The sequence below is a fragment of the Odontesthes bonariensis genome, chromosome 13 (genome assembly GCF_027942865.1).
Source record: "Odontesthes bonariensis isolate fOdoBon6 chromosome 13, fOdoBon6.hap1, whole genome shotgun sequence".
Classification (NCBI taxonomy): domain Eukaryota; kingdom Metazoa; phylum Chordata; class Actinopteri; order Atheriniformes; family Atherinopsidae; genus Odontesthes; species Odontesthes bonariensis.
This window is the reverse complement of record NC_134518.1, coordinates 12,416,727-12,444,108: the sequence shown is the minus strand read 5'-3', so window position 1 is coordinate 12,444,108 and position 27,382 is coordinate 12,416,727. Positions and strand designations below refer to the sequence as shown.

General features: G+C 42.3%; 2 protein-coding genes across 3 annotated transcripts; both read right to left on the bottom strand.

Annotated features, from left to right (window-relative positions):
• Nucleotides 1–2,218: 2,218 nt before the first annotated feature.
• LOC142397556 (progesterone receptor-like) lies at nucleotides 2,219–11,008 on the bottom strand. Its single transcript, XM_075481007.1, has 9 exons — nucleotides 9,700–11,008; nucleotides 8,623–8,759; nucleotides 8,263–8,379; nucleotides 7,769–7,915; nucleotides 7,435–7,641; nucleotides 6,766–6,910; nucleotides 5,550–5,680; nucleotides 5,244–5,395; nucleotides 2,219–3,353 (listed from the first exon to the last, which is right to left on the bottom strand). The coding sequence occupies exons 1-9, from the start codon at nucleotides 10,566–10,568 to the stop codon at nucleotides 3,189–3,191; spliced, it is 2,070 nt and encodes a 689-aa protein (XP_075337122.1). The 5' UTR covers nucleotides 10,569–11,008; the 3' UTR covers nucleotides 2,219–3,188.
• Nucleotides 11,009–11,458: 450 nt separating this feature from the next.
• Nucleotides 11,459–19,044, bottom strand: LOC142397555 (moesin a-like). Of its 2 annotated transcripts, none has more exons than XM_075481005.1 (13): nucleotides 18,179–19,044; nucleotides 17,984–18,079; nucleotides 17,680–17,802; nucleotides 17,090–17,241; nucleotides 16,904–16,987; nucleotides 16,675–16,821; nucleotides 15,788–15,884; nucleotides 14,687–14,850; nucleotides 14,427–14,557; nucleotides 14,065–14,225; nucleotides 13,641–13,733; nucleotides 12,802–13,035; nucleotides 11,459–12,107 (listed from the first exon to the last, which is right to left on the bottom strand). In XM_075481005.1, the coding sequence occupies exons 1-13, from the start codon at nucleotides 18,299–18,301 to the stop codon at nucleotides 11,943–11,945; spliced, it is 1,770 nt and encodes a 589-aa protein (XP_075337120.1). In that variant the 5' UTR covers nucleotides 18,302–19,044; the 3' UTR covers nucleotides 11,459–11,942. The 2 variants fall into 2 exon arrangements, with proteins under 2 accessions (XP_075337120.1, XP_075337121.1); XM_075481006.1 differs by having other exon boundaries at nucleotides 12,802–12,960.
• Between the last annotated feature and the right edge of the window lie 8,338 nt (nucleotides 19,045–27,382).

Genomic DNA, 27,382 nt, shown 5'->3' with positions numbered 1-27,382 from the left:
TACTCGTTTATATGGAGTAAATCCGCATCTGATTTCATTACGAGGCAAATGTCAATGGATTCAACAGATGCTGTCCTACTTCCATTGCTCAGTTCCATTAATCCGGTGCACACACCGAAGCCACCACTAGATGACACTCAAACACAGGCAACGATTTTCAGATCAGCAAACATTAATTTTTTTCCCCCAAACAAAAAAAAAAGATATTGAATAAATGAGCATCCCACCACAATTGGTTTTGTGGTGTATTCTGATTTCCTGCCGTGATACAGAGTGTGATAACCCTGAGTGGGTGTGTGTGACCTTGCATGTCAAAACCTGGCATGCAGTTCTACAAAGGCTGCCTTATGATATCGAAAGCACATCAAGCTCACTGGATGCATTACAGACACAGTAATGAGAAAAACAAAGTACATTCTCTTTTACTTCTAAGGTTTAGGGAATCAGGATATAGATGAAAAACAATCTGATCCTTATGGGGTCTTAAAGGGATAGTTCGCTATTTTCTCTCCCTTGTATCACTCCGTGATTGCCACCTGCCGATAGCTGCACCTGTTACGGTGTTTCCTGCTCTGAAGCAGGGGACTGCTCGGTCTGCACTTCGGTCTACACGGTCTACACAGCACGCAGTGATACGAAGGTAGAGACAAAATAGCCCCAAGCGATTGCGAGGTCTGACTTTTTCTGGATGAACGATTTTGTGATGCAAATGTATTACTCTTTTGAACGCATATTGTTTTGAGAAGCAAAACGCTTTATTTTTTAAACCCCAGCCAACTAGCCGGACTACCTTCATCAACGCCAAAACGAGGCTGGAACTCGGCTCACAGTAAGCAGAAATGTTCATAAATAATATTGCTAGTATGGGATGTCATACAGCTTCATGTCAAAAGAGGCGAACTATCCCTTTAAAGTCAAGTAAATATGACCTCAGATGAGCAACAGCACATGACCTACTATACAGTGTCATTAATCATATAAGGAAAAACTAATCCAAAATACAGCAGCAGTGTGTTAAAACCTTTGTGAACTCTTCCTGCTTCCATTGGAATAAAGAGGGCAAGTAACATCCTGATGTTACTAATTAAATGCGCATGATCATTAGAAATGAACAGGGGGAAGCCCCACTGTGAAAATGCAGAGGTTTTTTTCAGTTTGCTGGTCAGGAGCATTCAGGTGTGTGTTAACAAAATGCCAAGGAGGAAAGACATCGGCACTAATCTTAGGGAAGCAATTGTTGCTGGCCACCCTTCAGGGAAGGATGACCGTGTCCAAATTATTAGAAGTCCATCATTCCCCCCTAAGAAAGATTATTCACAAGGAGAAAACATTCAAGACAGCAGCCAATCTTCACAGAAGTCAATGTCCCAGCAGGTTTACTCCAAGGTCAGACAGTGTTATGTTCAGATAATATGCAAAAATAAATAAATAAATCCCCAAAAAGCAACATCTCAGACTCTACAGGTGCAGGGCTGATGAGCTGGCCTTGTTTTGCATATATAGGACCTGGACGTCTTGAGTCCACCATGAACTCCTCTGTGTACCAATGTATTCTAGAGTCAAATGTGAGGTCATCTGTCTGACAGCTAAAGCTTGGCTGAAACTGGGTCATAAAACAGGACAAGGATCCCAAACACAGCAGCAGATCTACAGCAGATTGCCCGAGAGAGAAAAGAATCCAGGTGTTGCAATGACCCATCTGACTGAAATGCTGTGGTGGAACCTTAAGAGAGCTGTGCAAACAAAAATGCTGCAAACCACAATGAACTGAAGCAACATTGTAAAGAAGAGTGTACCAACATTTCTCCACAACCTGAGAGACTGATAACATCTCACAGAAAACAATTACTTTAAGTCACGGCAGCTGTAGGTGGTTCTACAAGCTATGAAATCATAATCATAGGGCGTACACAGTTTTTCATACTGCTTCTGCATTTTTGCTCAGTCTTTGTGTAATATATCATAACAAAATGCAATATGTTCTATCTTGCTGTTATGTTGACATTGTATTCACCTCATTTTAAGACCTGGTTCCAGTTTATCTGCTTGTTTTCGTAATTATGTCCTGATAAGTAAAAATAATTGAATAGAAAGAGGGTTACCTTTCTTTTTAACACTACCGTCAAGTAAACTGAAATGAAGGAACATTACTTCAAACCCACACTAAGAAGCAACAAGAACCCTTCCCTCGAAAACCGAAACAGACACACACTCATGCTGCATTTTTATTTCATTTTATTACATATCAGACTGTAAATATGACAACAAATAAGCAGATTCTTGGCTGGACACAAGCCACGGTGTGATACACAAGAAAGCATTTGCAAAGAACACCTTTAAGAAAATGTAGAAAAGTTGCACAACAGTATTAAATATCCACCTTGGAAAAATTGTACTAACTAGAGCAATGTTTTGGCACTCAAAAACTTTATTCTTATAAAGTCACCCGCGTTGCGAGTCGATGAATGAATCACTGCTCCGGAGAGCATTTTTCATTGTCACTGGTGTGACTTTGTTGACATCAAAAATGCATAAATATACAGTCACTTGCACTTTAAAGGTCTTTATCTTAACAACACATAAAGCTATTTGACTTTTTTTTTTTAATAAGATAAGACACATTCAGCTTTCAAAAAATGTTTTTATACGCCTCAGGCGAGACAGCTTTAGCTCATAGCATGCAAGTCACAACCGCTTATTAACTGTCAATCAACCAGGTTTTTTTTTTTTTCCATCTCAGGTGCACACAATGACATTCATTGTGTAAAAGCTACTTCAAATGCCATACTACTGCACACAGAAAAGCATTGGGGATGTGAACTCTGCAAACACGTTTTTCTCCCTGCTGACTTATCTCTCAGTTGATGATAATCAGTATGAAGAGCTGAACAAGGCTACATGCTAGGTTTCATTGGCTCATGTGGAAGAATGCATGCAAGTGTTTTAATCAGCTCCAAAAACATTAGATGTGCGTGACACGGTGAACAGAACGGCAGCAAGAAGAGCAAAGTGGATGTAAATATGCAACATTACACAGGAACTACGTGCTGTCCTACCCTCTGTTAGTAAGTCCACTCGCAGCCTCAGTCAGGCTTATACTTCTCTCACCTCATAAAAAACAAAAACTATCTTTTGCCCTTTTAGCTTCAGGTCTGGTGTTTAAGGACAGTCAGTAAAACTCTGGCTGCCTAGGCTCTATCGTGGAAAAGGATGGGCTTGACCATGCCAGAGAGGATCTTGGGTACGTGAACGCTGACAATCTCTGAGATCATCTCTGGGAAATTGACACGCATCTGCAGGGACTGTGCTTGGATAAACAGATCGTAGGTGAACTGGTGCAACTTCCTCACAATCTGAGACAAAGGGACAGAGGTAGAAAAGAGAAAAAAAAAGGAAAGAGAAGGAAAAAATGTTATTGAGGTCATTAGTAACCACGATGGAATTAATTGTGCTAACGGCTGAAAAAGAACAATGAAGCCCGTCTTTTGACACAAGCCTCAAAGGAGGTTTTTTTTTTTAAGGTAACACCTGACACTCTAAGCTCCGCAGACAGGAAAAAAGGCGGAGAGAGTCTGAAATGTAAAGACTCGATTGACTCTGGTCTTCTGCCTAAAGGGCCCTGCCAGGCAATATCTGGCTGCTCTCCATCTCATAAGGCTCAACACTTAAGGGACGAAAATGCTGCAGCTCTGCTCTCTGTAGGAGGGAACTTCACAGTGAGGCACTCTGCTGGTCACACCCGCATCAGTTATGTCGGTGGGTTTTTCCCTCTGACACTTAATGGCTCTCTATGAAGTTCTTAAACTAATAATGGAGTAAAGTGGTTGATCTACACCCTCTTGTGGTCAAACACCTGCTGAGAATCTTTCATTCATTCATACGTCGTATATCTAATCAATGTAATGTAGCTGCCTTTGTAATGTGTGTGTGCTGAAATTGCTGCTCTCCGTCGGGACAATCTTAGAAAAAGTGTCAATTGTCCAAGTTTTATTGGCCTGAAATGAAAAATTAAAAGCCATATGAAGAAATAAACGGTGAAAAGTCACAAAGGGGACTTGTTAAATGTTACTGTGCAAATGTGACCATGTTCTCAGGCTCTCTCAGACCTTAATGATAAATATAACGGTGACAAATATCACAAGCAGAAAGCTCACGGGACAGCCTGACATGTCTCTGTGTGAAACAAGCTCTCAGAGCATGATTTATTTCAGGTTTTACTGGTGTTATTTATCTTGGCTACATGTGTGCGTAGGCGTTTGAAGGAAAAAAAAAACTGGTACAGTAGATGGTTGGTGAAGAAACATGCACTGTGACCCTTTAATGTGGTAATACATGTGTGGAAGCACAGTCTGTGTGTTTTCTGAGGTTTTTCATTCACCATCCCTATTCCCTCCACTTAAAATTCTATAATACATAAAAAAGGAAAATCAGAGTGGGTGTAGATCATAAGGAAATGCAATTCACCGCATGGTTTTACAGCAGCAAACGTCTGGTGTTATTGTTCTTTTAAGGCACTTTTAAGGCTGATGAGGATTAATTGTCCCTAGGAGGAGGTTAACTATCCGGAGCTGACCAATAAAAATGGTAGATAGTATTATTCCGATTCCACAGTTTTATAGCTCAAACATTTAAAGATGGAACAAAGCCAATCAAGTCAGTCTTTTCATTGTTTTCATTTGGACTGGATCGCATCTGGACAGATAAAATCTGATCGGACCCCTCCGCCTGCTCCTCCAGAGCACACATTTTTTATCACTCTGAACAGTTCAAAAGCTGAAAAACATTTTTGTAAGTATTTGAAGTATTTCTTTTCCCTGGATTTAAGTGTCAAATCACTTCCAGGGCAGCTGAAATTAAGAAAGACAACAAAAAAGAAAAAAAAGAAGCAGAACAACAATCCACTGCCTGCAGGTGGAGCCAGAACAGAAGAGATGAAACATTCATATCAGCTTCTAACAGTTCATAGAAAACTGCAGCGCAATTAAGAAAAAAACGTTGGCTTAAATCAAAAGAACGAAATAAGTGACATACACTGTTAAAGCAATCTTTAGTAAGTAATGGTTGGTAAATATTCAGCGAGCACCGTCGTGCTGTGGGCCAGATTTAGTGTGCGTGTACTTGGGGGATCTGCATTACTTTTTGGTGAACTAAGTCAGCAACACCAGCTAGAATGACCCTTACATAACAGTTCAGAGACATATTAGGGTGAGTTCTCATTTGTGAAATGGAGGCTCGTGAATTACCGACTGGAGGTAGTCCAACAGCTGTGTGAGCTGAAACAGTCTCTGCGTACGGGTGGTCTCTCCGTGGTGGCTGGCCAAGCGGTCCAGCTCCTTGATGTAGGAGGTCCGCAGTTCATCAAAACATCGCTGGTTCTTCAGGCCCTCCACTGGCACTATGACCGCAAAGCCAGAACACAACAATAACTCTCACAGACTTGATCCATCCCATCACTTGTCTGAAGTATGCCTGCGCTCCTTTCTAGTCATTTTTCCCTTGCTGAGTTGACATTTTATGGTATTATTAAGACATGATGCTAGCCGACTTACTGATGCTGAAGAGGACGAGGGCTTTCATGCAGAGGAACTCCTCCTCTGTCACCTCCAGCTTGCAGAACCTTTGGGCGAGCAGCTTCATCCTCACGCAGTGTTCATACATACTGGACACTTGCATCCGCTGTCTGTGGGGAATTGTAGAAAAAAAAAAAAAGATGAAGGAAAAAAACAGCACAAGGGTAGAAGTGGGAGCAGAAGGTGCGACAAAGAGAAGAAGTGTGAAGCCAGAAGATGGTCAGACAAAGTGTAAAATAGAAAGGAGGAAGACAATTAATGGTTGCGAAGACGAGAGTGGAGAAGAAGGAAGAAAAAGCAGCAGGGGTGAGAGAAAAATGAGATAGATGGATAATGGAAAAAGAGAACGACAGAGAGGCAGAGAAAAATGAGGGTCAGGAACAAGGGCAGGCATATCCATTACCGTGCAGGTCAGAAGCAGCCCATAGAGTGGCAGAGGTCTAATGCAGAGAGAATGACTGTTTTGCTAATGTTGCACAAAAAGCAAGAAAATTGAAAGCGACACTGAGGGCCCGCGACTGGCTTTAGCCTTCTGAGCAACAGCCTCCTTCGCCAATTTTACAGACGCGAGGCAGCGGAACAGGCATTTCTGTACATCGTGCACTGCGATTTGAGTCTGTGTTAACTTTTTAAAAGTACAAAGCAAAGAGAAAAGATGAAAGTTAAAGGAACATTTTGATGGAAGCTGGAAGATTTTGGTGCAAATCAGAAGTTATCAAGGTGACAAAAATGAAACATCTCAATGCTGCCGCAGTTCCGGGGGACTGACAACTGGTTTTGTAAAGATGAAATGGAATAAATCATCTGAGGTGATCCCTCTGCGGCCACGCGTATCAGACGCAGAGGAGAGGCTGAGAACAGAACACGCTTGTTTACTGTCTCGCCTAAAAAGAGACGTTTATCGTGTGATTAGTCAGCCTTCCTCTGAAGCTTGTATTCCGCTGGGCCTTTCTTTTTGGTGATGATGACAGGTGTGTCCTCGAGACACCTCAACAAACCCCATGTCGCAGCCGTTATTATGACTGATTACACCCAAATAAACTTACTTTGTTTGATAAAGACATTGTATCAACTCTGGCAAACTTTTATCAACTAGGTTCCATTCGAAAAACTTCTTGCCGTTAGATCTTCAAAAAAAAAAAAAACCTTCTGGGTAGAAAAGAAAAAAAAGAAAAACAATATTCAAGTGACTTACTCATTGAAGATCAGGTCTGGAGCAAAGTAGAGCATGGAGCAGTTTGTTAAAGTGTAGGATCTCCAGCCCAAAGCGAACACCATCACCCCCATCCATGACAGCTGAATCACCGACATCTGATCGTCCACATGCAGCTCACGAAACCCTATAAAACAACACACTTTTCTTCATCAAACAAGCCCTTTTACTTTAAAGAACAAATCTTCATCAGTTAACCCCTCTCAGCTCAATCAATTCAAAGTGAAAACCAACAACAACATATGTTACAGAGCGGGGGATAATGCTGCCTATTTTTCAGTTCTCCACTCTCAACTTAAATATGAAGATATCCCCCTCTAGTGGTTGATATTTGAACAGGTCAGCTCGTAGGCTCCAGAGTTAAGCCATGTTAAGCAATGAATTCTGGGAAAGGCCTGTTATCTCCTGACCAAGATCTTGAGGCCTTGCCCAGTGCTAACAGATTCTATGAAATTCTCCTGATAACTTTTGACACACTTATGTATCGCTGTGAACTGCAAGTTACATAAGTGACGCTCGCAGTACTTTTGAAAAGTGTAGCCTTGCAGTGTTTTTGTTTGGTGTCCACTGAACTGGAAAAAAGCTACGCCAATCCTCTTGAGCACTCGCAGGAATGTCTGCAGTGTGTTTCCTTGGCTCGGACTGGTTTACCTGGTATCGCCTTGGCCCAGCGCACCACTGTTACCAGCTGTCGTTCCCCCAGCTCGTTGAGGCTGGTGAGCAAGGACGTGGGGCTGTCGGGTTGGGCCGGGTCATGACCGGCATTGACCACGGCGGGCTCGATGGACTGCAGAATGCTGAGCAGGGAGAGGCAGGAGCGCAGAGTTTGGGGGATGCCTAGAAGCGGGGCATGGAGTCCTGTTTATGAGGGAAACACAAACCACGACCATTAAACAGAAAGCGGAAAATGTGCACCTTCAACAGCAAAAGCGTAATCAGTGTTGAATCAGTGTGATACTTGAGCTGCTGTGCCACTAATCCTCACCGCCTTGAGCTCTGGCAGCTGCATTTCCGGGCTCCAAGACAACATCTTTCTTCCCTGCCCTCTCTTCCCGTTCTCCGTGGCCCCAGGCAGCTGGCTGTTGCTCCTCCTCTCCGCTTCTCGCCTGTCCGGCTCCCTTCAGCCTGCGACCTAGAATGGCCCGCACACAACAAATACAGGTAGAAGACAAACAGGTTCAACGGGGCAAGGGAGAATGTTCAGTTGCAAACACTCTAGTTTGAAGGAAAAATTTAATCAATAGATATGACGCTAGACTTTTTTTGGAGCTCCTAAAGCTGTTTTTTTTAATTTTTTTATTAAAATCAGAAACATATGGAAAAAGTTCTTGATCACTGTCCACAAAGCAAACATAGCTCCTTTTGACCTGTGTTAAAACACATCTGTTGCACTGTAGGGTGTCTGACCACCCACTCAAAACAACACACATCACACCCTTTCTCTGTCACTCTCTCTGTTCTCCTTCCTTAGTTTCGCACCTTTCAGGCTCATTCCCGACATGAAGCACCTCTTTAAGCGACACGAGGCGCAGTTTTTCCGCCTCAGCTTGTCGATGGTGCAGTCATTCCGGCTGGCGCACAGGTGGTTCTGCTTACCTGGAGGCACACAAAAGTCCTGGAGGATGAGTGCTCCACAATACTCCGGCTTCTACTCATAGCAACGATATGTGGGTGTTTACTGATAACAAATAGCTCGCCCTCGTTTTGTCAGGTCACTGTGCCCTGTCGGCATGAGAAAGCAAGTGGGTGTAAGAAATTAAATCGGCGGACGAATAATTGCTGTGCATCTGGGATGCGTGCGTGTGTGTGTCTGTGTGTGTGTGTGTGTGTTGCACACACCTGCAGCGGCCCTCTTGAAGAATACTTTGCAGCTGCCGCAGGTGACTGCTCCATAGTGACAACCCGAGGCATCATCCCCACACACCTGACACACTCTCCTGTCTGACAAGAACACGCCTGGAAAAAAATCCTCATGCCTGCGTACACACACAAGCAACACTGTGACATTTTAAGAGGGACTCATAAATGGGGGAGGAGAGGAGCGGAGAATCTTAAAAGCAGCTCCATCTCCTCCAGCTCAGACATCCGCATAAAAAAAATCCTCAAATCACCTGGTCAAACAGACACGTTTACAGATTAGGGTCAACATGTCTGGCCTCTCTATAGATTTAGCGCTAATTCCCTTAATCCAATCCAATTATATATCGAGCATTTCCCAGTCTCATATGTGACTACAAGAAGTAGTCAAATCACAGACAAGCAAACTTGGGATTGAAGAATTTCAAAGTTAGTCTTTTTGGAAAACAGTAACTCCAGCAGCAGGTGCTGTATCTCTTGTTTATAGTGACACTGATACATTAACTCAACGTCTGGTAGTCGCTTGTGTGGCTATAGTCACAGCACAAATGAGGACTTTGTGGAAACTTGGGGATTGGATGAACTTTGGTTCACTCTCGCTGTATGTTGAAACACAACTTGGCCAAGGCCAATAGCACATGGGGCTACTAGAGATCAATTGATTCAGTCCTGTTACACAGCTGTCTCTGCAGTGGGATTCTACAATGTACCAATCTAGACTTGGTCGTTTGGAATACATAATCATCTATTTTTGTTTGATTGGCGTGTGCTGACATGCAGCAAAAGTCCAAAATATCACATTTTACAGTGCACTCTCAGTCACATCGAATCAGCACATCCTTACAATAGAACGTGCCTAACTGTAAAGCTTGGTGTACTGAAGCATGATCAGCAGACACGCTGTTCACGCTGCGTTAGTTATTTTGTTTCAGATTGGAGACAGATGCGAGTGACTGTGAGAGACTTTGAGTAACAGGACTGTCCTCCTGGCTTGACGCAAACAGGAAAAAAAAACAACAACAAACAAGTCGGAATAAATAATCAAAATGCGTTATTTACCTGAAAGTGCGATCTGTGTAGTCGACCCAAACTGAAGGTTCGCTCTTGATCGTGGAAAAAGTGCTTTGCACTTGACGAATTGGGTCTGGGTAACTTTCCACTTGGCCGTACGCCTGTGCCGCCGCTGCCTGCAAGCCACCTTTACCACCTCGCTCACCTCTCCTATACCAAACGCAGTTGCATTCTTGCCTGGACTCTTGAGAGGTTTGCCCGCAATTACAGTATTTACACAAGAAAGTATGTCCTTCGGATCCGCTTCTGTGTGGCTCCAGTCGGCCGCTGTACGCGCGGTCGTTTGCGCACCACAAACCTTGGGTGTCTCTGTACGGGCTTGGAGTGGCGCTGTAAGCAGAGTACGGTTTTACAGGTGTGACCTCAGAGATCGCGGGAAACTCCGGTAACGGGTTCATAAACACGTTGGATTCCTTGCGGATAAATCTGGATATGACCGAGCCACGCGTCACGGCCTGCGCGCTGTTCATTTCGCCCGCATTGAACAGATCCATGCAGCTCACCTGCCGTATGCCATGGCACACTTCTCCAAAGTCGTCCTCACAAGGGCTGGAGCCAGTCAGGAAAAGCCTGCTTCCTTCCGAGTTCACATTTCCAGGCGTTCCGAACTCCGGTATTCCTCGCAAACTATTTCCACTGTCAGTAGCGTCGCAGTCTGCAAACGCGCTGCTGGGACACTGGTTCATGTTATTGAGCGGAGACGACAGTGGATCCAAACCCAGAGAAACTGACACGGCTTTACTGAGCTCAGTAGTTGGGCACGCGTAGGGATCATTTACGTCCAAGTGATCCCTCTCCGTCATTGTGAAAGAGTTTGACGTTTCTTCTCTGTCGGGCAAGCTCGAGAGAAAGGCCATCTTCAGCTCGCGTCCTTGGAGTTGAAGCAGTGCGCCGAGAGCACGGAGAACAAACAAAACACTTTCTCGGCGAGAAAACGCCTACCCAATGAGACTCCTCTCATGCGTTCAGCGGATGGGGAATTCAGATCAGTCGACGACGTTGAAGAAGAGAAGGGACGTCCCGCCGATCTAATCCAAAAACGAACTTTTTCGTTTTAACAAAGTAACTATTCTCAGCACCGGAGCAATTCGTACCATTAAACACGCGACTAAATATAGAGAGTGACTGATAGAAACCGAACAGGAGGACTTTGAACCTGAGTTGGCTCCGTCCCCTGGTTTACACAGTGAACAATAAACCCTAATGTAACTTATTATGTCAATTGGAAACCTATCAGTTCGCGTCTTGTTATTTGGATGCAATAGTGAGGGGGTCTCGCGAGAATAGCAACGATTAGGCGGTTAGAATCTACTTAATACCACTGCTCACAGTGTCGTGCAGGGCTGCTGTCGCCGTCCCTCCAGGCAGTGAAAGCTGTAAAAGATTAAATCTTTTTTTTTCACTGCAGTTTCGCTTTCTTTGTGTTTCAGAGTTCTATTTGTTTACCTGTAACTGCCAAATTGAATATTATAAGGATAAATAAAGACGCAAACTGAACTGAAAGTTGAGGTGGTCAGTGGAGGGTGTGATAAGTCTGCACCGAGAGAGTACAGCCTGCGGACAACAAGTGGGTAGTTAAAGCAGCTTAAACTAAATTAATCAAAAAATGAAAACAAATGCAACAAAACGGACCCTTCCTTGTATGGGTGGAGAGTGAAGACAGTACAAGTGCAGTGGGGCTGTGGATTATCTGTTAGGTACACTGAAAGTGATGCTCACTCATTCATATGGATTGACATTTTCTGGATTTTTATTTCTGAGATGAGAATTCATGTTTACGTAGAACAACAGCAACTGCCTTAAACACCATTACTTCAATCAGTTCAAACTGGCACAGTTTGCCTTTATTTCAAAATTGCTGTTGGGTGTAATCAGGCTTTGGAGGACAACAGAAATGAAGGCAGCAATGATATAGGTTTATATCTAAGTTTACATCTCTGGACTAGACTTGGGACGTTCGTTTTGGTTCCTGTGATCTCTAAAATGTGGCCTACTTCTCAGGACATTTCACATTTTCCAGTGAATTCTTCTTTAAAGAAATTGTATTCAAATCAGAAACGTTAAAGAAAAACACAGTACAGCACAGTATATGATATATATTAGAATTCTTTTTTTTGTTGTCAAATGCAGGTACTTTAAGTGAATTACTTTGGCTATAATCTGCACCTACTCTTTCTAAAATTTCAATTCATCATTTTTCCTTTTCCCGAGTGTGCCGACAGCAGACGATCTCACATGGACTCAAACTCATCAATGCGTTGTTTAGTGTTGCCCCGACGGATCTGACGTAGGGTCTTGTATTTGTCGCGGCCTGCTTTCACGTTCTCAGCGTGGATCAGGTCATTGGGAGTCTTTTTGCTCTCGTCAACAGCTCCGGCCAGCTCGATGCTCAGGAACTGAAAAATAGCAGAAAAGGATAAAATCCTCTTACCTGAGAACGGGAGACTATTCAGGAGCCTTATCCCTCCCCCCTAATACCCCCCACCCACAGTTCCATCTGAAAACACTCTATTGTGGATACCTATTAAATCCATTTTCATGTTGAGTTATACATACAATATGTCATCTTATTCCAGCTGGGAGACAGAGACCACAGATGAGATACGTGCTTAAAACCCATAGATAATGTACCAGTGCAACAAAGTTTAATTATGTTAAGTGCACTTAGCTGTGTTGAAGCACAACTTGTGAGGGTAATTATTCTGCCTTTTTTCCAGGAAAGTCAAAAAACCTCCAGGGCAAACAAAAAGGCCAGAGCACAGAGTAAAACATTGGAAGAGATGCCACCAAAAACGTGGATTTCAGACCACAATTTGAATCAAAAGGGACCTGAAGACCAACTGAGGATGCAAAGCTGAAAAAAAGCTGGGTTTTCATCTTAACAGGGCCTTGTGTTGGTTGTTTATATCTTCAAGTGACTGAGTGACTGGCCGCTCACTCGCTGCCCCATCAGTTTCATGATCCACATTATTCATTCTGAACACTTTTAATTAGAAAATTGGAGGTATTTTTAGATGATTTGTCTTTAAAGCTCCATGCAGCTGTAAACCTTCACCTGAAGAGCTTGAACTTTTAATCACTTAATCTCACCTTGAGGTTTTTCTGCAGCCTCTGGTTCTTCTGCGCCTCCGTTACTCTTTCCTCCTCGCTGCGATCTCGGACCATGCCTGGAGAGGTCAGCTCGGCGCTCGCCTCAGCACTGCTCTCGTCCGTCTCATCGTGCTCGTGCATGAGAGGATGGACTGAATTCTGGATGTGGACACCCATTATTTTAGTCGTCAGCTCGTCTTTGGTTTGCTCCAAATCGGCCTCTGCCATAACCGCCTGTCAACACACACGACTCGCACTGAAGTGCTGTGGTTGGATATTATGAGGTTAGACAAGTCGACTCCAAAGCTAGGAAAGGCCACAGTTTTACTTTTTGTCAATAGCAAAAGTTGATGATCTTTTTGGTGACACTCTGCACTTCAGGGTTATGGAATTGGTATTTTCTTGCTCTCTAAACATGTATGAAACCATGAGAACACCTTTTTCATTTCTAAGTGGTCTTTTTTCTCTTAAATCTCAGAAAGCTTAAGAGCAGCTTTCACAAATGAAATCAGATTTCTCATTAAGTGTCAAAGTCTCCCATGTTGATAGAGTGCCGAAATAACAACACTGCAGCACTACTTACAAGTTCAGAGTAGTATTTCTTATTTGCAAGCTCATTTCTTTGATTTTACATAATCCCAAAGTGAAATTTGCATTCAAATTTAATGGTTTCCTTTAGCCAATGGTGGTGTCTAGTGGCTGGGGTCTGTTGTACAATGTATAAGCTGTATTCATTCTAGATATGCATGTCTTTAACTCTAATTTGGAGTCAGACATCCCCCTTTGTTCATGTTCGATTCATCCTTTATCCCTCTCAAGGTTCTTTACTTTTCTCTCACCCTTTTCTGCCACTGGTTCGCCTCCTCGTCCTTTTTCTTCTTGGCGTCTTCCAGCTGGGAGATCTTAGTGGTAAGCTCTGCCAGCTCAGTGGCCTGTACAACCATGCACACAAATGGAAAGAGAGTTAAGAGGGCTTCTGATTTAAGGTCATTGTGCTCTGTATTTGTGTGTGAGATGTGCAAGACAAAATTAGAGTGTATATTTGTGTCCTTGTGTGCATGCACGAGACATGTTTACACGTGGCATCAGCTGATAATGTTGATTTTTTTTTCTGTGTTGATTGAGGAACACCTAAATGCCGTGAATTTGTATCAGGTTCATTCAAACATTCATGTTGAATTCACTTTGGAGAGAAACCATCCGTATGATTTAATCAGTCCAACTTAAAATAAATTGCAGCTAAATGATGTTTTATATAGATACCAGGGTTTCCTGGTTCTTTGTCTGGGTTTCAGAATGATGCAGCAGGGCTGCTTTAGCCTCCACTGCAGCTCTGCGGTCATTATCCAGACGCTCAGCCTCCTCCTGAGCAATTGTCCTCTCCCTCTCCAACTCAAGCGCTCTACGCGTCTGCTCCTCCAGCTCTGAAAAAAATCATTTACACGTGCACAAAACATCAGCCATACACCCATCCAGCCCAGCCGAACATGGTATAAGCCTTACAGCCTTCCTGAAATCACAACTGTTTTAATATATCAAGCCATTCTTTTAATGTTCTGTAACGGGATCAAACAAAAAGGCAAAGCTGTACTTAAGAAAAACTTGTATTCAGAAAGTTCTCAGACCATCCTGAGCTCTCTTTGTCTGCTCCTCAATCTGTCTCAGTCTCTCCATCAGCTCCATGGTCTCACGAGCAATCTTCTCTGTTTCCTTCTCGGCAAACTCTCGCTTTTTTTTCTCATTCTCGAGCAGAGCCCTGACAAGGAGAATTGTGCATAAATACACACTCACAAAAATTGTTATCCCCTGACAGTTCTTTCTAAAAGCAGAGAGAACACAGTGTAAACTGTGAAAAATAAGCCTCTATTATTTCCTTCTTCCGTACCTCTCCATTTGCCTCTTGTTCTTCTCCTCCCTGGCTTGGGCCTTCATCTGTTGCACCTCAATGGTGTCAGGTTTGCGTCTGCGCATGTACAGGTCATGGTTCCCCATGCACAATGCCAGGATACGTTTGTTGATGCGGAGACGAGGCACATAAAAAACAAAGTCCTGGAACAAACCAAAACAACCATCGGGGATTGCTCAAAGGGCTGATTAATGACATGCCATTAAGACAAAAGATCTGTATTTATTTTTTAAACTCACACACAGGTCAAAATTATATAAAGGACTTAGTTTGTTTTTGAAGATTTCATAATTTTTTCCAGACTCTTGGATGCTTTCCTTAAAGGGGGAAGTTCGTTATTTCTTTTTTTAAACCTATTTCGGGCATAAAATACGTTCATCTACTCACCGATAACGGTTTGGTGAAAGTAATAGTACGCGTTCATTCATTCATTCGGCTTAAAGTATTGGTGAAATAAAGACATATAATGCCTTATTTAGAGGCTGTATTTTCTATGCCCCGTTCTCTCCCATTATATGGTTATACATCTCGAGTTATCTAAATATCTTCCGAAGGACGCCGACTTTCACCAAACTGTTATTGGTGAGTAGATGAACGTATTTTATGCCAGAAATAAGGTCCAGGTTTAAAAAAACCGAACTTCCCCTTTAAATCTGAGCACGGATTCAGAGGCTTGGCCGAGCTTCTGAACTGATGTTTGAAAGCGATTTAAAGCCACTGTAATTTTAAGCATTCGCAAATGTTACCAATGACAAATGGGTTTATGTCCCATTCCTCATTACAGCTGCAGGGAAAAAAATTCTACAAATATGTATTTCTTTCAGGATATACTAGTACATATTTATATACATGTACTAGTATACTAATACAAAAATCATGAGTACTCTAACTAGTGGAGAAAGAGCAGCTATTTAATCCACAAGCATTCATGAACAGAATTAAGCCAAGATAAGCTGTTGGTTCAGCTTCCTGAAAAACATTCCTACAAAATGAAATACCTTTTTAAATATAACCAGACAACGAACTGTACTTCATGGGCTAAATCCTAAATAGAATTTATCGATAATGTATTTTGCATACCGGAGCTTTCTTGTCGATTGGCTTGATGACAAATTTCTTGTCATTGAAGGAGATGTTTCTGATCTCACTCCAGGGGAAACCAATCTTTGGGGTCATCCTATGGAAACATTAGTATGTTTTACCCTTTCATTACAGTGCATATGGTACATTTCACATTAGAAAACATTGGATAAAACAGGAATGAGAGCCAACAGCAATTTAGGAGCTTAGTAAGGCTGAAGCAATTGCACTTTAAGCTAAATTACCAGCATCATCATGCAAGCATGCTCAAAACGGCAATAACACATTCACCATTTCTGTTCAGCATGACAGAATTTGTGCCTTGCGGTCACCGAGTCCATCATGAACTCCTCTGTATACTGAAGTGTTCTAAAGTTAAATGAAAAATTCCTCCACAACAATGTGAGAGAAATTAAAATAAATACTTTCATCTATGGAGTCATGGAGTGGACTTAGTTTTTCAGACACTTCTTCTGCTTTTTGATTTTGCTTTGGTTAAATACACAATGACACAGTGTAATGTGCTTAATATTCGTGTTCATTCAAAGTTGTGTTTACCTCACAAGCCGTTAAGACCTGTTAAGAATCTGACACTTTTTCTTTATTTCCCTAAAAGTGAAACCTTACAACCGAATAAGGGTGTGCTTACTTTTTCATACAACTGTTTCGATAAACATGAATACTGAACAAAAAGGGTAGTTAATGAGACATTTCTCTCAAAATCACAAATGCGTACCCCAACCTAGCGCTAGAATAAACAAAGTCCGAAAACAGCCAAAATGTGGGAATAATCTACCGGGGACCATGAATGTCAATCCATCCAGACAGGCAGGCTGTGATTTATATTAAACTATCAGAGACACTGAAGTAGTCAGATTGTGACCTACTTGTCTTTTTTGTCATAGATGTTTAGCCCCAGCGCATCCACTCCCAGCCACAGCTCTGACCCTTTCTTGTTCTTAATGCTGAAGTAGTTAACCCCATACATCTCCAGGTCTTGGGCTATCTTCAGATATTCCACCATTGCGTCTTCTCTGTAGTGTGGCATAGTTTAATGAGATACAGAACGTACATGCGAGAAGCACATGAAGGCTTTTTGGCGTAAGATTTCAGCACCTCAGCATTCTCTTGTGCTCTTCATGCCACACCTGGATCCTTTCCTCCCACTGATTCTTATTCAGCTTATGCTGCTCCAAAACCCTGGTTTTATCAGTAAAGAGGACAAACCAATTGGAATTCAGGTGAGTGAAATTGGAATTAAGGTGAACTTCGGTTAATACTTATATGCACAGGATGGTCTACCTCTGTGGCAGCAGCTTCTCTTTGCCAAGGTATCCTGGGACATGATAATCTTTTCTGTAGTCTCCGAGTTTGACCTGAACGGCATACGAGGCCAAAAGCACTGCAGTCTCAGGTGGACAGTATATGTCATCGTTTAGAATATTTTCTTTCACCTAAAATATAGAAGGAAGAAACAAATGCTTGTGTAGCAGTACCATTCAAGATAGCAGTGTTAATATGTCTCACAAGGAGAAACCTTCAGGTGTTTACATGATGCTCTCGGATCAAATTTTTGTGTACTCCCTTACAGAAAACCCATGAGTGTTAAGCAGATCTGCGTGAGTCATCATGAAACCCCCACTGCTCATTAAGACATAGTCTACATTTTGTTTTGATTGAGATTCCTTATTTAGTGTCGCTTCTGTGGGTTACCGGTCTTTTTATAGCATAGCCTTTCCGAGCACCTTTTGAAAACAGTTTTCTTATTTCTATGTTAACGAGACTATTACTTATGTGTCAAAAACTTTGGCATAGAGGACTTGAAAAGTTTGAATCCCTTTCATGCCATGTAAGAAAAAAAAAGAAAGAAGCGGCGTCATCTCATTTCCAACCTGGAGAAAGAAGAGACGCTGCGTTGCCTCCTGGATCAGTTCATCTGCGACATCCTCAGGGTGGAACTTGGCCCTGAACTTAATCAACAAAGGGTTGTCCCTCTTCACATCTTGAGCTGTCACCTGGGATTTATGCCCCACAGCAGGGGAGCACAAGAATGAATAAATAGACCTTAATTAGCCTCAGCGGGGGTGAGACAGTAGCATTCGCAAAATACCATTATCACAATTAAAAACAGTATTTGTTTGAATTCGAAAGAAGTCACCAAGAGATTTAAAGTTTTCGTGCAAACTTCCACCTCACCCTCTTATTAAGCTTGAGCCAGGTGGAGAAGCCTTTGCTGTCCTGATACTGAAGGCCAAAGAACCAGGTTTCTCTCAGACCGATTGTCTTCACTACCTAAAATAATCAGTCGCAAATCACAATTTTACTTTAAAAAAATACTTTTTTTCCCCCGAAAATTGATAATAAAAGTAAGATTTTAAAAGCACAACGTACCTGGTCGAAAAGCTGTTTGCCAGTGGTGCTGGGCAGGATGGCAAACTCCAGCTCTGCATCCATGGTTGTAACTCGAACATTTATCTGCCAGAGAAAACAGAGGAAAAGCTCCCTGCTGTTCATACATCTGAGTCACCGGAGAAGCATCATGGAGCTCACAGATCCACAGCTGGGTGAGAAAGAGCCCTACCGAGTCTGTGATAACATCGTTTATTCTTTTAAACAATGCCACTTTCTTTTTGTTGTTGTTGTTTGTGTCTTGACAGCAAAATAACCAAAAAGAGTGTTCCTTACACTTTTTTCTGTTCAACCAGGTTAAGATGAAGCTCACAATGTATTTTACACTCAACAGAGAACATGGGGTTCATTCTATGATGCAAGTCTTAATGATGGGTCAAAACACACACCGTGTACAGCATATATCTGTAAGAGCTGATATAGGCTGATTTGTAAGTTATGGGGGGGGGGGAGCAGCAGAGAGAAGAAATTGTTTGTTCCATTCCCCATAAACCCAAAAAATAATATGTGTTAAGCAAGATCGGCCTCCATTAGTGCCAATTTGTATGACAACAGAAACACTACCAATGTAGTACAGTCATTAGCTTAGCTGAATACACAGTTTCAGTGAATATTTATGAAAATAGTAATAGAGCTTAACTTTTTTTAAATTCTGCAAATAATGCAACAGCACTGGTATAAATTCAGGAACACTGTAAACTTCTGTATTTTCAATCTTGATAGGTGCAAATCTAAAACGTTTAAGGCGTTAGCCTTAAGATGGTGTGGCCTCAGCCAAGCAGGTTCACACATTTCAGTCAAGTTGCAGTTAAAATGTTTAGACATTACGTTAAACACAACGAAAAAAAGGATGTAAACAATTAATGATAGCTACTTACAGTTGACATTTGTACTTTTTATCAGTGGCAAAAACCCTTCTTCGTAGAGGTGCTTGTATTCGCCTTTTCTCTGCAGTCATATGAAAGTGCTTGCAATACCTACAAGGATTACAGTGACTGAGAATAGGCCATTGTATTGTTCCCAAGTGCTTCTTGTTTAGCTAATCCACCTGCAGCCCTGGTCCAGGCAACTTAAAGAGGCAGCCTTCCTCTTCTGTGCACACTTTTCACCCTTAGATTGCCAAAAGGTTTTGATCTTGAATCACTGATCTGCTATCTAAACACGATCTTTGTCATTTGCAGTACATAGGGGGCTTAAGTCAAAAGGAATTCAGCACCATATGTTGCTTCAACAGTGTAGGTCACCGTATTTTGTTAAGGCACTTGTTTGTGATCAGGGACTTTGTGAACTATTTATAAATCTCTAAATCTCTAAAAACAATTTAAGGTATCCTAAAGTATAAAATGCAACAAAAACCTTGGCATTTCTTGGTTTTTCTGCGCCCCTTTGTTTGAAAGTTCCTCATTTTATGAGCCATTCTGATTTTCATGTCAACATTACTTTACTCATTCAGTTCACTCCACCCCCTCTGCTAAGCCTCCTCTGAGCCCCGCCCACTCCCAGCTGTAGCTAGTGACGTCACCACATGGGTGGATTGTAGGCGGGGTACTTGCTATGTATTCATCCCTAACAACTGACTTCTGACGGCTGTACCTATAGAGGAGCATGCATCTTACATTGACCATCAGATTCAGAAGATATCAGAGCACAGTGGATAAACTATGTTTGAGGTTAATGTTCCAGCATGAGTTAGCAAAGACTGTGTAGGTGCAGCAGTAACTTTTCATAGATCTTTTTTTAACATCTTGGTCCAGTGTGACACTGTACTGAAGAAACTGAGCCACACTACTGAGCCTTTTTATTCAAATCGTTTTTTTTGTTTAACAGTAGCTAGCGCTAACAGCGTAGCTAATGAAGATGACTACACCGACTTTTAAGAAGTTTTTGCTATTCCTTTTTGAAAGATTAAACATTACTGTTACAGCATTACTTTGCTGAGCAATGCTTTCTAGTTGAAGGGCTATATTTCTTTAATTCAGGCCACCCGCAGCTGTGTGGATGAGGTGTTTTCAACACAACGCCAGTCCTCTACTCACTACTCTCAACTTCGTGCACCACTCTCAGTGGATAAACATTACATTATTGGCATGTTTGTGAAAAAGATGTAGATCTCCAAGTACAATTATTTAATACCATTGATATACACAAAATGTTTATGTAATAATTACCAGTACTCATAAATTAATACGAGTAACACTGTTTACATCTCCGGCTTTTCCAGTTCGTGTCAGTTGACCAGAAAGCATTGTTTACTAGCATCTGCTGCTAACTGACAGTTACACTGCTAAACTATTTTTGCTTCTGTTAAATAAAGTAACTATCTATTTTTACATACAGAGCTAGAGTGTTTTTGTAATGACTGGAGGAATAGCTTCATTATATTGCATTTATTGCATTAAATTACAAAACAGATGTCCAGGTTTCGATGATAGGTAACATATATGAACTCACAGTAACTAGCCACTGCCATTATGACAGTGTCTTAAGCCTGATTCTTACTCAGCGCAACCTCGCTTTGACCCATTCTCACTAGCTGGTCGCAAATGGCGCAAACGGTCACGTGACCCAAAATTCCGCCACGCCCCCCGTCGCAAGCTAAAAAATCCTTGCGCGTCGCAAGGGCGCGCACACAACTTTTTTTCTGACTTCGCGCGAGCTCAACCGGAAACAGCTGACCAAGAGAAAGGAAACATGAACACTGCAGAGACCGCGGTGACCGAGAGGGTGCGCCTCTACAAACATCTGTACGACACGTCTAGGAAGTTACACTGGGACAACGTTGTCCCAAAGGACAACGTTTGACAACGTTTGACAAAGTTCGTCTTGTTGCAAAGGACGAACATTCCACCTTCTCTTCTGTTTTTGCCGCAGCCGCTTAGCTCTGAGATACATATACAGTTCTACACCCAGAGTAAATTCATTCCGCATCCGCATCAGATGTGCCAGCCTCTGCTGACGTGACACCACAGGTGGCATTGTGTATGCTTTCTTCGTATGCTTTTCTTCGTCCAGTTCTTCAGCTTGTTTCCTCAACAGTGACGCCCGCTGGTCTGGAGAGAACTGCAAATGTGACGCATACTCGGCGCAAACTGCGCTTATGAGCTGAAGGAACTGTGAAGGGGCTGGCGCTTTCGATGACGTCATTAATGGTTCTCGAGCCAGAACAGTTGCGCGGTTGCGCCGAGTAAGAATCAGGCTTTAGCCTTTCACCAATGTCCTGTCGCAGCCTCGTTTGTCGAACCTCTCCAGTAGCTCCTTGACTCCTGTTCAAACTGATATAATTTTGTCAGAGACAGTCACTTTCTGTTCGGAAACTTTCTTCAAGAGCTTCTTTTGAGCCAAGTGGCTCGCTCAGCTGAGCAGCTACTTGGGGAAGTAGTGGAGGGGTAGCTGCTGACCTCACTATAATAAGGGTGGAGTGTGGGCGGGGTCGAGCACTTGCTAAGTCTCTACCCCTCAAAACAGACTGTTAACAGACAATTTTGAAAACAGGGCTGTGACGAGAGCCGTTGTGCTTAAACCGACAATATTTTGACCAAAGCTTGTCGCATAGATCTCAAAAAGAGATTGCATGTGAAGTGTAACAACTATTTTATACCCTTACACTTCACAGGCGATGCAGATGGATTTCTGCATTGCTCTCGGCCTTTGCAGACTGTCATTTTTTCAACGCAGTCAGACAGGTGTGCAGTCCTCCAAAAATCTAACAACGCATAATCTCTGGAGGTGATGATACGTGTTGATTAAATGCTGATTGGTTGAAAGCTAGAACTGAGCAAAGGGGACAAAGTAATCGACAAAAATCATAGACAGTAAAGAAGCACTGGTGAAAACCCCAGAGAACAGCTGCTCTGGATAATCTTCAATATTTTCATCTTATCACTTTCATCTCAAAGCAGATCTTTGCCCACTATGATTCCACAGCAGAGCCAAAGGACCAGCAACAGCACTAACACAACCAAGAGCAGCCCACAACTCAAATGTGCCATATATTTATGAGACCTGCCACTTGGGGGGAGGTCTCATAAATATATGGCATATTTGAGTTGTGGGCTGATTTTAGTTGATTCTTAGTTGATCTCTACAAGATTCTACAACAAGTTCAATTCAATTCATTTTCATTTATATAGCGCCAAATACAACAAATGTCATCTCAAGGCACTTAAATGATAAAGTCCAATTTAAGCCGATTGGAATTCAATTCATTATAATTATTTATAAAATAATCCAATTCATTCATATAGAGCCAATTCAAAAACAATTTCCTAGTTAAGGAAACCAACAGATTGCACCAAAACTCGTCTTCAGTCCAATCTCCCGTTGACATGTGTTTGCTAGGCACCAATGGGGATTGGACGGAAATACAGTATGCTCAGTCCTTAAAAGTGACATCTATGAGGGTGAGGTTAATATTGCAAAGACTATTTATTTCAACCCAAACCCTGACCTTTTTCTAACCCTAGTAGATTTGATTTCTAACCCTAACCTTGTCATGTCATTGTTTACAGCCTAACAGGAGCTGACAAAGTTTCAATGTACCGAGTTACGTTTACATGTAACTAAAAGAATTAGGAAAACCATTTTCATATGTTTGTCTCGATCTTGTGTCACATGAAAGCTTATTTTTTCAAAGCGCTGCGCTTAGCCCCACCATCCGACCACTCTTCCCTCCTTACGAGGACTTTGTGGCTTCTGAAACAAATGCCTTGGTAATGATGTCTCCATGTGGAAATGCTCTGATGAGTTTTATTTCCATCCGCCTGCTTACAGGGATGGCACTTTGCAGGTCGCTGCTATAGGGCACATTTAAGAGTTTGAACAAACAACTTGCATCATGTGGAGGACTTGTTGGGAACAATAAAAATGTGGATACGGTAGAGCTGCAAGGAGAAAGCTACAATGATCCAAAAAGAACACAGCCATTTGTTTGCAGCTTGCTAAAGGTTCCACGGACAAACCAGGTTTCTTTTGTGTGGACAGATGAGACCAAAATAGTGTTAGATAGAAAAGACATATTTCAGGTTTTACAATTGTGAAACATAATAGGGTTGGTGTTATGGCTCATGTTTGTTTTTTTTGTTGTTGTTTTTTTTGCTGTATCTTAGTCATTGTGTGGCTATTATTGAAAGAACAATGACTTTTGAGTTAAAGCTACATAGTCTAAAGAAAAAAAGCTGAATGCATCTGTCTCTGAACTGAATCTTAACTGAAAGTTTGTCATGCAGTAAGACAATAGCCCCTTTCACACTGAGGAAGAACCCGCGTTTAATTTGCGAATTTAGTGTGTCCGCTGTTCCTTTCACACTGACGATCCGGGCTGGGGTGTCAACTCGATTCGCCATTCGACCCGCGTCGGACCCTAGTCTTTTTGCTGAGCCGAGTTTGATGTGAAAGCAATTGACGCGGGATGGACGTGGGTGTGGCGTGACATGAGGAGTTTAAAAGACAGGATGGACAGCTGATCAGAACAACAGCGACAGGTGAGGACAAGTTTCACTTCAAGTTCTACTCTGCAAGTTCGAGACATTTTGCAAGATGGCCAACTGGGGAGACAAGGAGGTCTGCGAGCTCCTCGGTCTCCGAGCAGAGGACGTTATTTACCGCCACATGTCGGGGACGGTGAAAGATGGACACTTGCGTGACCGAACAAACAGCCAGCAACAAAAACAAGTCCTCAAGGTGTCCCGCCATCGTTGGTTTGAAAAATTTGATGCAGACAGGTGTATTTAGGCCTATCTCCGACGCATGGGTTGTGCCTACGTCATTGTACACGCCCAGCATTTTATGTGTTTCGTGTGACGCTCTGTCACAAGGCAACGCCCCCGGAACTCGGCTTCAGGCGGCACGGATCACCTAATACGCCAAGCTTTCACATTGCTCGACGCGGGATGAAGTGGCAATTAGGACCCGCTAAGGTAGCGGGTCTCAGTGTGAAAACAGCTAATGGCTCTAAGAACATGTCTTCTGACAAAAAGTTGTTTAAGAAGGATTAAGTTAATTTGGAATGGACAATGGACATTTTAGGGGTGCCCAGCCCCCAGTGCTCACAGAGGCACATTATTTCTCACTAATTGAGGCGAACTAGTACATTATAAATTTTGGAGCCGTATTAGTTTTGCTTTGAGTAGTGTTTTCCCCTACAACATTCAATTTTGACCTCTTCATTTCAAAAGACTGTGGCTTGACAGGGATAACAGAGAGCCTGAGACAAATATTGAAGATAACTCAACATTTATTTTGGGAGTAAAGAGTTAAAACAAAAACAAATGCTAGAAAATAAATAAAATGGTCACAAAATAATGCATTCTTGAGCAAAAAAAAATGTGTTTTTGCATAATATAATATTTTAAAAATGTGCTGAGCCAGGGGGTGCCGAGCTATCTCACGGTGGTGCCTTGGCACCACTAAAAATACCCTAGCCTCGCCCCTGACACGATGTAATAACACTAGGTGGTTATTGCTGACATATGGCTAAACTCTTTGAGGTAGGGTTAGAATCTGTTTATCCTGACCTTTGGGTTTAAGCTGAGATTAGCTTGAGTTATTTTTGGCTTTGATATAATCATCACAGATCCTTAAGGTAAATGTATTTGCTGCAGTTATTCACAGTTATTAATATGGCTGTGCTTCAGATTTCCAGCAGAGCAATGCAATTACATGGTGATGATAGGAAACATGGCATCGGAGCATCGGAGTTAAAGTGGCAGAGTTCAAATTGTTATCTAAAGCAAAAAAATATGTCTCTTTCACACTTTGAAATCAGCTATATCCAAAGCATGATCAGACAGTCCAAAAGTGACCATAATTTCATTAGTAACAATTTATTTCATTACAAAAGTGTAAAAAAGTGAATAGCCGCTTTCGGACTGTAGGAACCTTTGGCAGTTCTAATAACCTTTTAATCCGCGGGGCCGTTTTCTCCCGTGTTCGGACATACAGGAACTCGGGGCTATCTCCCTCAGTTCCTATAACTATTTAGCTCCTTCTCCGAGGTCGGGTCTTTTCATGGTTCTATAGAACGCATCTGACGGAGGTGTTTGGTGGTCGGTAGCTACGCCCCATGTCATGCTGCCACAGCTGAAATGTTTCCTCATACGACACGGACACAACCGGCGGGTGTTTAATAAGTTAAACTTACACTTGTCTCCTTTGTCTGCGGCGCTCTGCTCTCCTTTCTTCCTTCATGAAATGAAAAAGTATCGTCTCCTGACTCTCTCTGTGAGCTCTTCCAGCCTCCATGTTAGACGCCTGATGTGATCGTCCATGATTAATATCTCCATCATGCAGACCATGAACACGGTGGCCTCCCCGCTTTCCATATTAGCTTCTTTGTGGTGTTTTTTCTTCTCTAATTACTTTTACGGGTTTTGTTTTGTTGTTGAATGTAGCGCTAAACGGCTAACACATCACTGACGCAGACGGCTGCGCGCGGCGCATCAGTCCCTATCAGGTCCCGACTCATGTGCGAATGCAGACTGAAACAGAAGGACAGTTATCAGACTGAAATTCGAGTAGGACAGTTCTGATAACTGCGTTCTTAGAACGGTCTGTCCGAAAGCGGCTAATGAGTTCGTGCTTAAGGAACTTTTTGATTAGCTTTACATCTCAAGCCCGGTGGTAAGGTCCATCTTTTATGTACCGGTAGTCTGTAGATAACAATGGATCATTTCCCCCAATAAACAAACAAGTACTATTTTTGGGTTCTCTTTATTTTTAGGTTTTTAATAAAATTCTAATCACGTTAAAGGTCATATCTATATGAAAAGACAAGATATATACGATTTTAACGATTTAACGACTTTTCTGGTTTGGTTTCTACGTTGCCAACAATTCGACAGCAATGAAAAGAAAGAAAAATGTTTCATTTGTGTGATTATTCAAATACTCAAAGAAATCTTCTTAAATTAAAATACACTGATCCCCAAATAAATTTCCTTAAATCATATTGTAAATTAGTGTGTTCAGCCTTGCAAATATAACACAGGAAAACATTTCAAATCCCAAGAAGTTTAGGCATATGCAAATTTGAAAGATTCTGTACTACATCTGGGTCAGCAGTCAAATTTAAGCAAATTTCTGCCTTTGACCATGTTATCCCCTTGGTACAATAGGTCAGATTTCCTTAAGTTTTATCCCTTCCGTTGAAGCACGTGATCAGTGGAAACTCAAGTAGACTTGATCTACTGAGAGGCTTGTTCATGTAAATGTACATGCAGTCATTGTTCACCTGTTCTGGATATGGGTGTGCCTGAGATCTCACCAGAACATTGCAGCATTGTGATTGTGGAAAACATGGCAACAGTACAAAGAGAAAGTATCAGAAGGTAAATTGTTATTCTTCGCAAACAGGGACTTTCATCTTGAAATCACGGCCAGACTGAGGGTCTCCAAATACGCAGTGCATGAGATAATAATAATAATGCATAATGCTTTGAAGAAACAAGAATCTGTTCTATCAGAAGGGTATCAGGCAGGCCATACGTGACCACACCCTTTCGAGGATCAATGAATTAAGCTGTTAAAGAGTTAGAAAAGCAATTTGATAACAGATGGATTTTTTTTGTAAACAAACTGGATGACGAAAGGATGGAAAGGGTGAGCAGCAGTCTTTACGTACGTCCTGGGAGGAGAGGGCCAAACACTACGACACTACATGATCTCACCGTGGTTGATGGAAAAAATGCTGCAGGGTATGAAACCAAGAGGGATTTTGAAGACTGCCTCCATTATAAGTAAGAAGAAAGACAATGAGCCCACACACACCACACCTTTGCAAAAACTATGACCACACAATTCCAAAAAAGTTGGATGCTGTGTGGCGTGCAAATTTAAACCTTCCTGGGGTTCCTTTGATGTATTTTGTGTTTCATGATGCATGGAATGTTTTCAGCCGGGGAAAGGTCTGAACTGCAAGCAGACCAGTTCAGCACCCGGACTCTTCTACTATGAAGCCATGCCGTCCTAATAGATGCAGTATGTGCAGGTGATATCTCCGACTTCGGCTTTTCAGCCTGTTGGACTTCCACCGGTGCCATCGGGTCATCTGCAGGGTCGTCAGCCGGCGGATGTCATGGATTTTTCACCCGCAAAACCATTCCTCCCACCATCTCCTGGTGGGGATACCAGTAGCATACTGGGAACACCTCCCTGCCATCCCCTGCAGCTGCCTTAACTGTCAAACCAGTC